At 44.3% G+C, this 14,041-nt stretch overlaps 1 protein-coding gene across 4 annotated transcripts in view; it reads left to right on the forward strand.

The window, feature by feature from the left end:
• MYOF (myoferlin) overlaps positions 1-10,823 on the forward strand; it is a 158,567-nt gene extending 147,744 nt beyond the window's left edge. For all 4 annotated transcript variants that reach the window (XM_059169430.1, XM_059169432.1, XM_059169433.1 and 1 more), the window contains 6 exons: positions 2,362-2,503; positions 4,925-5,024; positions 6,125-6,315; positions 8,278-8,387; positions 8,764-8,911; positions 10,263-10,823. In XM_059169430.1, coding sequence (XP_059025413.1) covers positions 2,362-2,503; positions 4,925-5,024; positions 6,125-6,315; positions 8,278-8,387; positions 8,764-8,911; positions 10,263-10,301 — 730 coding nt within the window. In that variant the 3' untranslated portion in view covers positions 10,302-10,823. The remainder of the gene's footprint in view (positions 1-2,361; positions 2,504-4,924; positions 5,025-6,124; positions 6,316-8,277; positions 8,388-8,763; positions 8,912-10,262) is intronic.
• The last annotated feature ends 3,218 nt before the right edge of the window (positions 10,824-14,041 follow it).

The raw sequence follows: 14,041 nt of genomic DNA on the forward strand, positions 1-14,041 counted from the left end.
AAATTTAATATATTCATAAAGTGATAACAAAGTTTCACTTTTGATCCCAAGTGGCCTTCAATCAAAACTTTGTTGAAGACATAATTACTATCATTTGGGTTCACTGTAAACAGGGAATGTTTCATCAAGTTCTTCATTATTCTTTCTCATTTCAGGATCTTATTACCATTCCCCAAGGAAAACTAATCCTAGCTAATTATATATATGCAAATTTATTTGACTGTCATAAGCATTATTTTTTTTTTTTTCAAATCAGAGAAACTCTAGGAATACTGGACTGAGAGAAAACTCTAATCAAAGAATAAAAACACAACCTAAAGTACCATGTCCTGTTTGGAATTAAAATCTAAATGCTGTATGTGAAAAGATGAATCATGCATCAGTAGTATCCCTAGCACCACCACATGCTGATACACATGGTGTGTTCCTAACCCTAATACACACGGTGCTTACTGTCTGCCACAGGGTAACGGGCTAGCTAGGACACTTCACGTGTGGGAGGTATACAAAGTTTTACATGTGCATATGCAAATACAGAAAGTTAACTCGTCTTAAAATAATGTGAAAAGATTGATATTTAGAATTAAGTAAAAAAGATTCAGGAGAGAAAAAGAGGGAGGAGCTTCATGGGGTGAGCGGTCTGGGGCAGGAGGATGGTGGCACTTTGGGGATCTTGTCAAGGAGGTGAAGTCACCAAGGTCCTGCCCAAAGACTGTAAACTCTCTTCCTCGAGTTAATTTAAAAGGTTAAAAGTGAATAGATGAATCTTTCAACTAAGCTAGCTAATTAGTTAATTAACTAGCAAGGACAACTATTGTAGTTAATTGGTATTAATACCACTATTAACAATAGGATCTAATGGTAGCATGTGACTTTCTGGTACTCTCTATGGTCCCTGGAGGCACAAGAATAGCCCTGGACTTTGGAGTCAGACCAACCAGGGCTTCAGAATTCTTTTATATTTATATATTTATATATTTTTTTTTTCCAGTGTAACAGTATTCATTGTTTTTGCACCACACCCAGTGCTCCATGCAATACGTGCCCTTTCCAATACCCACCACCTGGTTCCCCCAACCTCCCACCCCCCGCCCCTTCAAAGCCCTCAGATTGTTTTTCAGAGTCCATAGTCTCTCATGGTTCACCTCCACTTCCAATTTCCCTCAATTCTTAATACTTAATTCTGACCATTAATGGCTATGTGCCCCTGTGGAAGTTATTCTGTCTGGACCTCAGTTTTCACATCTGTAAAGTGGAGCAAGCTATATAGTTGTTGGGAAGAATAAAACAAGGCATGCTGAGTATGGCAGATGATCAGTAACACAACCAGGGCTTTTGCCCTTTCCATTCTGGCCCTTCTAAGCCATAGTCTTCCACTCTGTCCTCATGTTGACGAGGGGAAGGGAGCACATATCGTTAACTTCATCTGCAGGTGGGAGAGGAAGCCCAGAATGGTAAGTGGCAGAGTGTGTTCATAGCGAGGCCTGCCTCCTACTGAGAATCTCTTTGCGGGGGGGATGGGGGGGTCGTCCAGGTATCAGTCTTTTTTAAAAACTCCACTATGGTTGATTGCAGTGGGATTCTCATGCCCTCTGCCCAGTCTAAAATCAAGTGGTCTCCTAGTTCCCAAACAGAACCCGTCCCAATAGTAGGCAGATGTGACATCAGCAACTTCCCCTACATGTTCGTTCATTCATTCCTTCAATAGGCCTACTCCCTGCCAGGCACAAGCCACAAGAAACTTTTCAAATGTCAAAAGTTAAGATGTTAAATTGTTTATGGAAATGAATTTTCATTGAGATGCACATGGAAATAACAGCTTACATCTCCCTTGCTCGTCTCATTAATGTGATCACAGTGAATTTAAGAATAATAAAAAAAAGGAAGTCGTAGGATGACTTGAGTCATGCCTGTTTTGTTTGCTTAAGTAAAACATGGAAGGGGAAATGCTAAATTTTTGAACTAACTCATATTCATTAAGCCTATCAGCAGTGATGACAGCCACTGATGAGTTATAGGTAGGAAGACTAGCATCGTAGCCACAAGCTTCAGCGTTCCCAGAATAGAAGCTATGTTGTTGATATTTTCCAGAAAATGTCACCTTATCCTTGCTAACTGAAGTCTAAAGGGTTTCCTGCTTTGGCTTTAGAGGAATTATATTTTATTTGGCTACAACCTGTGTTGGATGCAACAGAGCACCCCCCTTCATAAATCACCCCCAGCTCTCTACATAACTGGAACCTGTCCAAAAAAAAGTGCATTAATTCTCCTGCCCTTCATTCCCCTAATCACTGCACAATTTTGCGGCTAGATTACTTGTCAATCACATGAAGCTAAAGTCTGTTTGCTTCTGCTTTTCAGCTGGATTCCTGGCAATGAAGAAAACAAACAGAAAACAGATGTCCATTACAGGTCCTTGGATGGTGAAGGGAATTTTAACTGGAGATTTGTTTTCCCATTTGACTACCTCCCAGCGGAACAGCTCTGTATTGTTGCTAAAAAAGTGAGTTCTGATCTATGCCCACGGGAAGCGGGTGTCATGGGTCCACCTTAAAAGATACGGGAAAAGTAGGAGCTGCCAGCACCTCCAAGGTCATGAGCCCAGCTCCCCCTTGAGGAGATGGGGAATCTGAGACCCACAGACGTGCAGATACTTGCCTAGGGTCACAAAGCTAAGACAGCTCTTTGTGCCATTCAGAAAGATCAGAAACACAACTGCCGCTGCCTAACAGGTGGGCACAGGGTAAAGGACCTAATAAAGGGTCGACCTGAGGATGCTGTGTTCATATATGCAAATACTCGAGTGTTTTTATGTCAGAGGGAGACTGATTTCTTCCCATAAGCAGCACTGTTTGACTCCTTAACCAAACAGAGGCAAGATATTTCGGTGAAATTTCCCTTTCACCTTCTTTATTAAACCTCAGCATCTCCTTTACCTCCTTCAGAAGCACTTTCATCAAGGGTCAAGGCTCTCATGGTCTTAATTAGTAAGACTCTAGTTACAGAACTCGACTGAAATTGGCTTATACCAAAAAAAAAGTGATTTATTGGTTCACATTACTAAAAAGTGCAGGGTCGGCAGGTTTAAGATTGAACTGTCGTCTTTAGGAATTGCTCTCATTTTCTCCACCCCTCTCTCTGCCCTTTCCCATGGACCTCATTCCCTGGTGAGGCAAGATGGCTGCCCGCAGCCTAGCCTACCTCTTGCCCTCCCAGCATCCTCAGCAGAAATAGAAGAATCAACCCCCAGTGGAGCCAACCAGAGTTCTGGAATTGGGCCTCCGTGTCTCTCTCTGTCTGGAGTCACGTTCCCATTCCGGAACCAACCAACGTGGCCTGGGGATGCAGTGCTAGGACTGGCCCAGCTCTGGAGTTCGAACCAGAGTCAGTTCTTCCCAAAGTGCATAGGAGGAGATTTCCCCAGGGAAAATCTGAGGCTTTTTTCCCAAAAGGGAGGCCTGAATCTCAGCAGACAATAATGAGAGATGCCTTTTATAGATCCCCTATCCCATTCCTGCTCCCCACATTCTGTAAATCTTCCCTAGCTATGCCTGCTCACCTCCTCTCCCTAGACCTCACCAGAATTCACCTGCCTTATGTCCCACCTAGCCAGACCCTACCCTCTGCTGGTGCTACTCAGTGCTGCTGGTGTAGGGAGCACTTTTCCGTGCCAAGTGAGATAAATGCCTTCAAAGGGCACTTTCTAGAACACAGAGGCCCAACCTGATGTCAAATCACGCACGTTTCCAGATGGTGAGGCAGACAGGCAAGAAAGGGACGGCCTTTCCTACCTACTCACATTTAGTGTTGGATGTCTCAGTGCCCTGTGTGCCGCTGTGGGAGCATGACCCCACATGGGACAGTCAATGAGGCCAACCAACACCAGAATGGGCTACCTAGTCCCTCAGAGCCAACATTTCTGGGATGTCATCTGAAGAACAAGAAACAAAGCACCTGGGTGGCTCAGTTGGTTAAACATCTGACTCGATTTAGGCTCAGGTCATGATGTCAGGGTGGTGAAAGCGAGCCCCAAGTCAGGCTTGCTCTGGGCATGGAGCCTGCTTGGATTCTCTCTCCCCCTCCTCTAAAAAAAAAAAAAAGAAAGAAAGAAAAACAAGAAACAACCCAACCATCCTTCTTTGAATTAATGAAACACTGGGGGAATCCCATTCTGCTGGAGCCTGAGGCATGCAGGAGTAATTAGGCTGTGGAGGTGTTACTCTGTTTGGCTAATATTGTTCAGAGGCAGAGACCAGAGGTGAGATCTTGGAGGACCCTCACCCAGCCATCCCTCCACTTAACTTTAGAATGAGGAATCGATGGGTCTGGGTTGACCAGAGCATGTAAAACACAGCAATATTTTCAAAAGCCAAAAATATCAGGACATTTTAAATCTGCTGATAAGAGTGAAAGCTGATCCCCAGTCTCCTCACCCCCATGAGTGAAAGGAGTGTGCTCAAACATCCGTGGCGGGGGTGTGGAAGGTCACTGAACAAATGTGACACCCCAGCAGGTGTTAGTGTTGGTGGGCTGGCCTAGAACAGCTTGGCTTTGGGAGGTTCGTCTGAGCTGGCCCTAGTGGTCTGGGGTGGGGGACCCACAGATCGAACTCTCCAGACCACAGGAGAGGCAGCAGGGAGTCACACCGATAGGAACATGGCAGGCCGGAAACCTTCTGTTTGGGAATTGCCTGGGCCAACCTTTTTGTCACCCAGCTGGTGGCCTTGAGATTTCCTGGGCAGCCTGGCTACCCTCCATATCATGGGCCGGAGGGTTGAGGGTAAGGGGGAGGGGTTTTTAGAGGGGGGTTGTGGAAGAGAACGAAGGCCCCGTGCCCTGATACTAGGGTTTCAAGGGACCCGAGGGTAAGGTTTCAAAGTCCAGTAATCCATGTCACTTGGTTTTTTTTCTCTTGTCATTTTAGGAGCATTTCTGGAGTATTGACCAAACCGAATTCCGGGTCCCACCCCGACTCATCATTCAGATATGGGATAATGACAAGTTTTCTCTGGATGACTATTTGGGTAGGGCTTACATTTGGATACTTTTCTCTAAGAAATTTTACTTGGAATTAGTGAAATCAATTAAAATCTGAGTCAGTGATTTAAATCACCAGTACCATGAGTAATGAGGGGTTGGGCTGTACTCACTGCCCCCATGTCCTCGGGGCAGTGTGGCCTGCGTGCTCACTGTCTCAAGCCCTCTGAGAACGGCACAGTGAACGTCACTCTTTTCAGCAGGCCTCATCCGCATTCAAGGGCCCCCAAGGAGGCTCTTACACCAGCTCCTGTCTTGCCTTGAACACTCAAAGTCTATATCCACAAGGGAATGCCTCAGCCTTGACTCCACAGCCAGACTACCCACGCTGCTTCCACAGCACATCAGAATTGGCTTCCTCCTCCACGCTGCTCTCAGTCCCCTAATGTCACCAGCACTTGTTCTTTCACCGTGGTCCATCCTTCTCCGTGGTTAAAGGCTCTTATTAAACACCCCCCACCTTGGGCCCTTCCCTTTCTCGGTACACATGCCCCAAGACCACCACAATAACATAATGCTCTTCTGAATTCCCTTCTCCCAGGCCCTGGGTTTGCTTTGTTTTTCCCTCCCACTCTTTAAATGCAGATCTTTGCCTTCCCTAGAGTTCCCTGGCTCTCCCCCACAACCCCTCATCAGTCTACTGCCTTCCTCAGTTGAAGGTAAAAAAGCTTCACTGTTCACCTCTCAGCAAGATATGACTCCTAAATAAGCACAGGTAGCCACAGCGCCCACAGTGCCTCTGTTCAGGGTAGCTTGAGACTGCTCTGAGCACATTTCAAATCTGCCTTCGGCAGATATCTATAGATGTTTAATTCTTTTGAGCTTGTAGAAGAGCTCTGTTTATATTTGTATCTTTGAGAAATAAACCACATCACCCTCTGAGACGGAGAGCAGTGGACAGACATTTCTTCTACCATTTTCCATCCTATCCAGAAGGAATTTTAAATGTCTACCAGGATCCCTTTCTCTAACTCACCCATTACCTGCTTGAAATCACTGTCTGCCTCTCCCCTGACAAGAACCTTCTGTTCACTTGTGAACAATGGCTGATCCATTGAAGCTTATTTGGGTCTGTCTCCTTGGCTAGGTTTCCTGGAACTTGACTTGCATCGTACCATCATTCCAGCAAAATCATCAGAGAAATGCAATTTGGACATGATTCCAGACCTCAAAGCCATGAACCCCCTAAAGGCAAAAACTGCCTCACTATTTGAGCAGAAGTCCATGAAAGGCTGGTGGCCATGCTATGCAGATAAAGATGGCTCCCGTGTGATGGCGGTAGGACTGTTTCCCAGTTCGGGTCATTCATTCCTTTTGTCATTTAGGCTCTGCCCGCCCTCAGCTGATGCCAGATAAGGAAGTGTTAAATTGGAGAGACCTTAAGTTACAGGAATGGCTTGTACTGGGATCCCAGGGGAAGGTGATGGGTGCTGTGAGCATTTGTGTGGGTTTGTATGGAAGGTGGAGAGATTGGAATGGTGGAAAAGCAGGGAGCCCAGGCGGATACATGGTATTTCCTGAGGACCCTCCGTCACCGGGAAGGCTGAGTTACCCTGAGCTTTTGGTACAATTCAGTACAGAAAAAGGAACTTCAAATTCCAACTCTTCCTGTTAAAAACAATAAATTTAAGAAGGTGGAGGAAGCAGGGAGCCCTGACATTCACTGGACACAAAGGCTGGAACTTATAAGCAAATTGAGAGAACTTTCAGGTAGACTGTGATAGAGAAGCAGAAGTCCGGGTCGCCGTGCCAGGTCAGAGAAGAGGACCTCATTCATCATGTACTGTTGCTACTGCTAACAGCTAACATCCTAGAGCACTCATTAGGAGCCCAGCAACATGCTAAGTGCCTCACATTCATAATCATGGTTTTGAAAACAACTTTGAGGTATAATTTACACAGAATAAACTGCATCTACTTAAAGTGCACAATTCCATGAGTTTTGACTGATACACTTCTGAGACCATCACCTGAACCAAGATCCAGAACATTCCCATTGCTCCAGAAGTTTCTTTGTGCCCCTTGCAGTCGACTCTTCTCTCCACTCCTGACCCAGGAAACCATTTATCTGTTTTCTACCACTACAGAGTAGTTATACATAATCTCATTTAGTTGTACTGACAATTCCATAAAGGAGACATTATCTCCAGTTTGTAGATTCAAGAAACAGGCTGGGGGTAGAACATTAAGAAATATTTTAACTGGGGGCACCTGGGTGGCTCAGTGGGTTAAGCCGCTGCCTTCGGCTCAGGTCATGATCTCAGGGTCCTGGGATCGAGTCCCGCATCGGGCTCTCTGCTTAGCAGGGAGCCTGCTTCCCTCTCTTTCTCTCTGCCTGCCTCTCCGACTACTTGTGATTTCTCTCTGTCAAATAAATAAATAAAATCTTTAAAAAATAAAAAATAAATAAATAAATAAATAAATAAAAAAGAAATATTTTAACTGAAGCATACTTAACATATAAATTTTTTACTTAAAAAATAAAACTACTACTGAACTAGGTAAAATAAAAAACCAACCCCCAAAACAGACTAGGAGAGATGTAGCAACTTGCCACTGTCAGACCCCTCACTTTGTCGTACTCGTCAGCAGAGGAAGTCCTCCGGCTCCACCACCAAGGCAGCTGTCAGGGGTGGGGTCCTCAGACTATTGGTGACCTAGTGGGCATTCCAGGATCCAGAAGGTCTGTGACAAGTCTGGCCATAAAAGTGGGCAACTTTTAGACCTCTTTGGGCCTCAGCATCCTCGAGTACACATGAGGGTCATCACAGTACCTGGTTTATAGGGTTGCTGTGAGCGTCACACGGGATTATCCATGTAGAAGCCTTAAACGGTGTCCAGTGTGTCACTTAGGAACCTGTATGGACACATGCAGGAAGTATGGAGCTGCATGTTGTCATTAGCAGGATTTAGGTTAATCTTTTCCAAATAAAGTTACAAAGGACGGTGCGTGAGAAGGCAAAGAGATGGATTTGAGAAAGTTAGAGGACGGGGTACAGAGAATGAAAAGTAGGGAGCAGACGGAGGGAAAGCAATTTGTCCTCTCAGTTTCCCACATGGGGTTGCTTCAGAAACACATGGAAGAGGAAATGCGATGAAATCTCTTGAGGAAAATTTAGGGCAATCTAAGGATTGTTTTACAAGAATAAAAATCATTGCTCAGGGAATACTCCTTGGGTTGAAATGAAAATATTTGTGAAACGTGATGTCATGTGTTTAACCTGTTCTGCTTTACTGAAGGGGAAAGTGGAGATGACGTTGGAAATCCTCAATGAGAAGGAGGCGGACGAGAGGCCAGCCGGGAAGGGACGTGATGAACCCAACATGAACCCCAAGCTAGACCCACCAAAGTGAGAGGCCCTCTTTGTTCTCCATGATGTCTGATCCCCAAACACCTGCAGTCTGAAAGCCCCCCCTTCCAATACGCTTAATGGAATGGATTCGGTGTTGTCTTAATTTTGCACTTCATGGGGGTGGGGGGCAGGGGGTGGAGAGCTTGGTGATCTAGCTTCATTTTAACTTCTCCCCTTTCCCACAAACCAAAGTCCAGAGTATCTTCAGCATCTTAGGGGGCCATAAAATGTTAAAAAAAATCTTTCTCAGCCAGCTAAGGGGAATAATGTCTTTGCTTGACTTTATCAATGTTATTAAGTGTTCTTCAAACTGTGTTAGGTTCTGAAGTAGAATACCAAGTTGGGTGGGTAAAACCATTTCTTTGCAATGCAGCCGACCAGAAACCTCCTTCCTCTGGTTCACCAACCCGTGTAAGACCATGAAGTTCATCGTGTGGCGCCGCTTTAAGTGGGTCATCATCGGCCTGCTGATCCTGCTCATCCTACTGCTCTTCGTGGCCGTGCTCCTGTACTCCCTACCGGTAAGGCCCTCGGCCTCGTGAACTACAGTTGGCCGTCCAGCTTGGTTCTTGCCTTGGTGGCTGTTCAGTAGACTGACCTAATTAGCAGTTGCGGCGTTGCAGCCCTTCAGCCTGTGGGAAATTTAGTGATGTGTGTTGTGATGGAAACGATGTTCTTAGGGTGTCACAGATTACAGGCAGAACTTCCTCGTTTGGGGGAAAAAAAAAATTGGTTTCAGGAATTCTAGAAGAAATCCCTCAGACTTTTAGCAATGTGGGTCAGGATAATAGCCAGCATTTCTGACTGATCTCCCTACCTTCACACTTTCTTGTCCCAAACCATCCTGCAAGCTAACTCCTTACCCTAGCATGCACAGATCCCCAAATCTGGGCTCGGTATAGGTCTACATTAACCCTGAACATCACCCAAACTAGCTAGTCCCCCAGATCCCCACAGGGATTGCCGTTACCTGCCAGGATGCCTTTGCTAATGCTGTTCCCTTGCCCATGTTGTGTCTATCAAAACTTTGTTCTTTACGGCCTGCATCACATACTCTCCCTTTTAAATTTTCCTCAGTCACCTCAGTCATGAATGCCAGTCTAGATGGGAGGTTTGCTGGTGGTGGGTCCAGAACTTATACCTTCATTCTTTCAGTCGGGATTTATTGAGCATCTACTACATGCTAGGAATTGAGATGTTGAGGTGACCAAGTCATGATTTCTTGCCCACGAGCAGTTCATGGCCTAGGGACAATAGACATATGAATAAGTAAATTACTATGAAAGCCAAGCTTTTATAGAGATAGGAACAGGTGAGCATAGGATCCTATGGCTGAGGATGGTTTTTACCAAGGAAGTAAAGCCCATTTTGCCAAGCGGAGAAGGGACACTTCAGGCATTTAAAGACTTCCTTTGACTCGTATTGGTAATAGAACAGCTGTTTTTGTTAGGGTAACAGAGTCACAGCCACAACTGCAGAGATATAAGTTCTCTTTGCCCCCAGTATCATACTTTGTTGATGCCCACACACACTGGTTTCTACTTGCCAGTAGTCTGATTGGTCTTGACCATTTAAAAAACAGTAATCTCTTCTTACTGATTTAGATTCTTTTGATTTAAACCAGTGGTTCTCAACTGGGGGCAGTTTTGCACTCAGAAGGATGGGTGGCAGTGTCTGGAGACATTTGGGTTGGCGCTTTGGGGGCTGCAGCTGATGGGGGGCAGGTAGAGGCCAAGACGCTGCACATGCCACAGTGCACAGGCCAGTCCCCGATGACAAAAAGTCATGTGATTCTAGATGTCAGTAGTGCCTAGGCTGAGAATCCCTAACTTAAATATTTTTTTTTTAACATTCTTTCTGTTTTCTTTTTAGAATTATTTGTCAATGAAGATTGTGAAGCCAAATGCATAGCAAAAGCAAAGCTTCTTTTCAAGTCATCCAGCAATGAGGGAATCCTGTCTCCATTTATGGACCAAAATCAAGAGCAATTTTGTTTGCATCTGACACAGATCCCAGCAAGAGGCTTGTCAGGTCACTTCACCAAGGCCAGGATTCCTGGAGGGTCCAGGTCCTCAAAAGTCAGGCCAACAAGCAACATTTTTATTTTGTTCTCTATCTTTGAAGTATTAAGTTTTAACCACATTTTTCAGGATATTTTTTAAGGTGGCTGGTTCCATTTAAAAAGCATCTTTTTTATGGGTCCGTAATTTTATAATTCAATTTTTAGAAATTGCTGAAATCAAATTAGACAATTTCTGCATCTTAACTTCATATACTTCTTATTTGTAATCAACAAAAAGGACTGTGTGTTATAAAATAGAACAGTCATTCTTATTTATGCCTGCAACTATTTTTATGATATTTTATATGAATGAATGTCATGAGACTCTATTCAATCTCTGTGATGAACCCAAATAAAAACATCTCACCTTTGATACGTAGCCATTCATTGTAGCTGTGCGCTGAGCTGGGAAGGAGGCAGTTCTCCGTCCTCTGGGTCTCCGAGATGGAATGCCACAACATACCACTAGGGCCATAAAGCTTTCATATGTGTGCTGCCAAATCTTAGCCAGTGGGCCAAACTGAAGAAATACAATAAATAACAAAAGCTAATGCTTATTAAAAGTACTTATTCTATGCACAGCATTGTTTCAAATGCTTTATGTATATTAACTCATTTAATCCTCAAGATAATCCTATAAAGAAAGGTAACATCAACCCCATTTTACAGTTAAAGAAATGAAGGCACAAAGGTGAAGTAATCTGCATAAGGCCACATGACCAATAAACGGTAGAGCTGGAATTTGAACCCAGGCAGTCTGGGTTCTTTCCTTCTTCTCTTCACCACCACACTGTGCCACCAGTGGGAAGACTGTCAAGAGGGGCATAGAGCTGAAATGGTCAAGCAAAGAATGACAGTAGCAACCAGTATGGCTTCATGCCAACAGCAAACCATCAGCGTGCCTTCCAGAACATCGTCCTGATACTACATGAGACCATGGTGAGATCAACAAACCATTCTATTCTAAACACAGAACCAGGGGGAGCAAGAAATCGTACCATAATGGTGATGCTTCTGGGCATTTAGATAACATACCACAGCGGTGATGTCTTTGCATTATTGACGAGTTGTTTACTATTTTGAACATTTTATGTTCTCCCCCAAATTTTAACATTCTAAGTGGGCTCGACACATAAAATGCTTGAGAGCCACAGCATAACTAAATCAGAATGCTCGCCATTTCCCCCAGGCACCTTGTACTCTCCTCCCTGAGTCTGGGCATGTTATCACCACCCGAAATGCCTCCACCTACCTGCTCTGGTAGCAGCCCTGCCCACCCTTGAAGTTCTGGTTCAGATGCCACTTTCTCCTGATACCCCTTAGGTCCCAATGTGATCCTTCAATACCAGATGCAAACATATTAATACAACCTTCCTGGAGAGATATACTAAAAGCCTTAAAAAAAGGTTTATGCCCTTTGACCCAATAATTTCTCTCCTAAGTATTAATTCCAAGGAAATGACCAGAAAGGCAGCCAGAGGTTCATGTACAAAAATGGATGTGATAGTATGCTTCTTACTGGTACAAACCAGAGACAACCTAAATGTCCAACTAGAGGGGAATGGTTAAATATATGGTAAAATCCCTATATTGGTGCAAGGATGAAAGTATATTCATTTTTAAAATTGTTACTGACATCAGAAAATGCTAATATGTGAGACACAACCCCAAAAATCATAATACAAATCTATATAGAATAAGCCCCCAAATATATGGGTGTCTATAAAGAAATGCATCAAAATATTAGCAGTGTAAGGAACTTATGCAAGATTTGTATTTATGCATATTGAAATAATTTACAAAAATAAATCAACATTGGGGGTTCATAACAAACTGAGAGATTGAGCTTGAGGAATATGCTATAGTTAGTTTCACCTTGTAACGATCTAGGTGTGGCTTGTTTTCACAACAGACTGTAAGCTCCTTTAGGACAGAGGTAACACCTGTGAGATCACCCCAGGGTGCCCCAGAGCAGGCCTGGATCTGTATCCCTGGTCATGCCTCAGACTCGTCCACATCCTGGGAACAATAATGCCCTCCTCACTGGATTAAGGTGAGGGCTGAATGGAATCATGTATGGAAAGCTCCTTAATTATATCTGAGGCCTGGCCAGTACTCAACTCAGGGAAGCTGCCAGTATTATTACATCAGACTGGTACATCTGAAGTTCTGGTTCCAAAAAGCAGATAAAAGCAGACTATTTTCCTTCTAAGACTCACTAAATAGGAGAAAAGCAAGCTAGAAGACTGCCTTCCAACTCCTCAAGTCCTAGAAAGAAGGTGGGGGTCTCAAAATCAGGAGGGAGGAAAACTACCATTTCAGGCAGTAAGTGTCAAAGCTGGTATGTGCGGCTGGTGGCAGCGATACCTGTTTTCTTCTAGTGCTTTCCAATGGCTCCAGTTTGGGGACTCCAGGCCCTTCCTGTTACGGGGTTGATGGGTGTCATCATGGCCTCAGTTATTGACAAGCTCAACTCCTACCCCTCTGGAGTCACACCGGACCTACCCTCAAACCACTACTTTCTTAGAACATTACATCATCTTGCTTATAATTAACAAACAGTCAACAGCTTTCAGCTAATTTAGTGGAGACTCTAATGATGTAAGGGAGACAATTCCACTTAAAACGGAATTTTCTTAGAGGGGAAAAAATAGGCTCCCCAAAAGAGCTTTGCTCTTTATTATTTTTGAATATTTAACTATCAGTACGGCCCTGACACGAGCCAATCAGAGCAGAGGCTTTACCCCATCACAGCGGAGAATGGCTATTACCAACCTAGAACTGCCACACCGGTCCGTGCAGGCTGAATGTTAGCCTTCCTTCCAGGGAACCCCACCAATACACTCTCCCATAGTCCCTCCCCTAAGGAATCCAGGCATACCTAGGAGATACTGAGGGCTTGGTGAATACAGATCTAGCATAATTAAGAGCTCTAGGATTTTGGGTAGAGTAAATGGGCTTCAACTACAAGTCACCAGCAGCATTAGTCTAACAAGAGAGGGAACCTGTCCTTGGAAGATGGGGAGCCAGGCACTAACTTCACTCTAGCTATGCAAGTCCTAGATGGCATCTTCTTCTGACGTAAGACTGTTTCCTCTACATGGAAAAATCCATTGTTGAATGCAGCTATATTCACTATCTTGGCTAATCTTACTATGGAGATGGCTTCTTAAACTCATGACACAGCCTGGCTTCACACTTTTGTTCTGTAGCTTCCTCACCTCTCCCAGACTTCACAGAACTGAAGAAAGTTAGGGCCTTGCTCTGGATTAGGCTTTAGCTTAAGGAAATTGTTGGAGCTTCTATCCAAACTCCTAGAACTTTCTCTGTATCAGCAATAAGGCTGTTCTGCTTTCTCATCACGTGTTCACTGGAACAGCACTTTGAGTTTCCTTCAAGAATTTTTCCTTTGCATTTACAACATGACTGACTGGCTCAAGAGGCCTAGCCTTCGGCCTCTCTCAGCTTTCGATATGTCTTCCGCACTATGCTTGATCATTTCTAGCTGTTGATTTAAAGTGAGAGATGTGCAACTCTTCCTTCCACTCGGAGGCCACTATAGGGCTATTAACTGGCCTGATTTCAATAT

The sequence above is a fragment of the Mustela lutreola genome, chromosome 4, assembly GCF_030435805.1.
Source record: "Mustela lutreola isolate mMusLut2 chromosome 4, mMusLut2.pri, whole genome shotgun sequence".
In the NCBI taxonomy this organism is placed as follows: Eukaryota; Metazoa; Chordata; class Mammalia; order Carnivora; family Mustelidae; genus Mustela; species Mustela lutreola.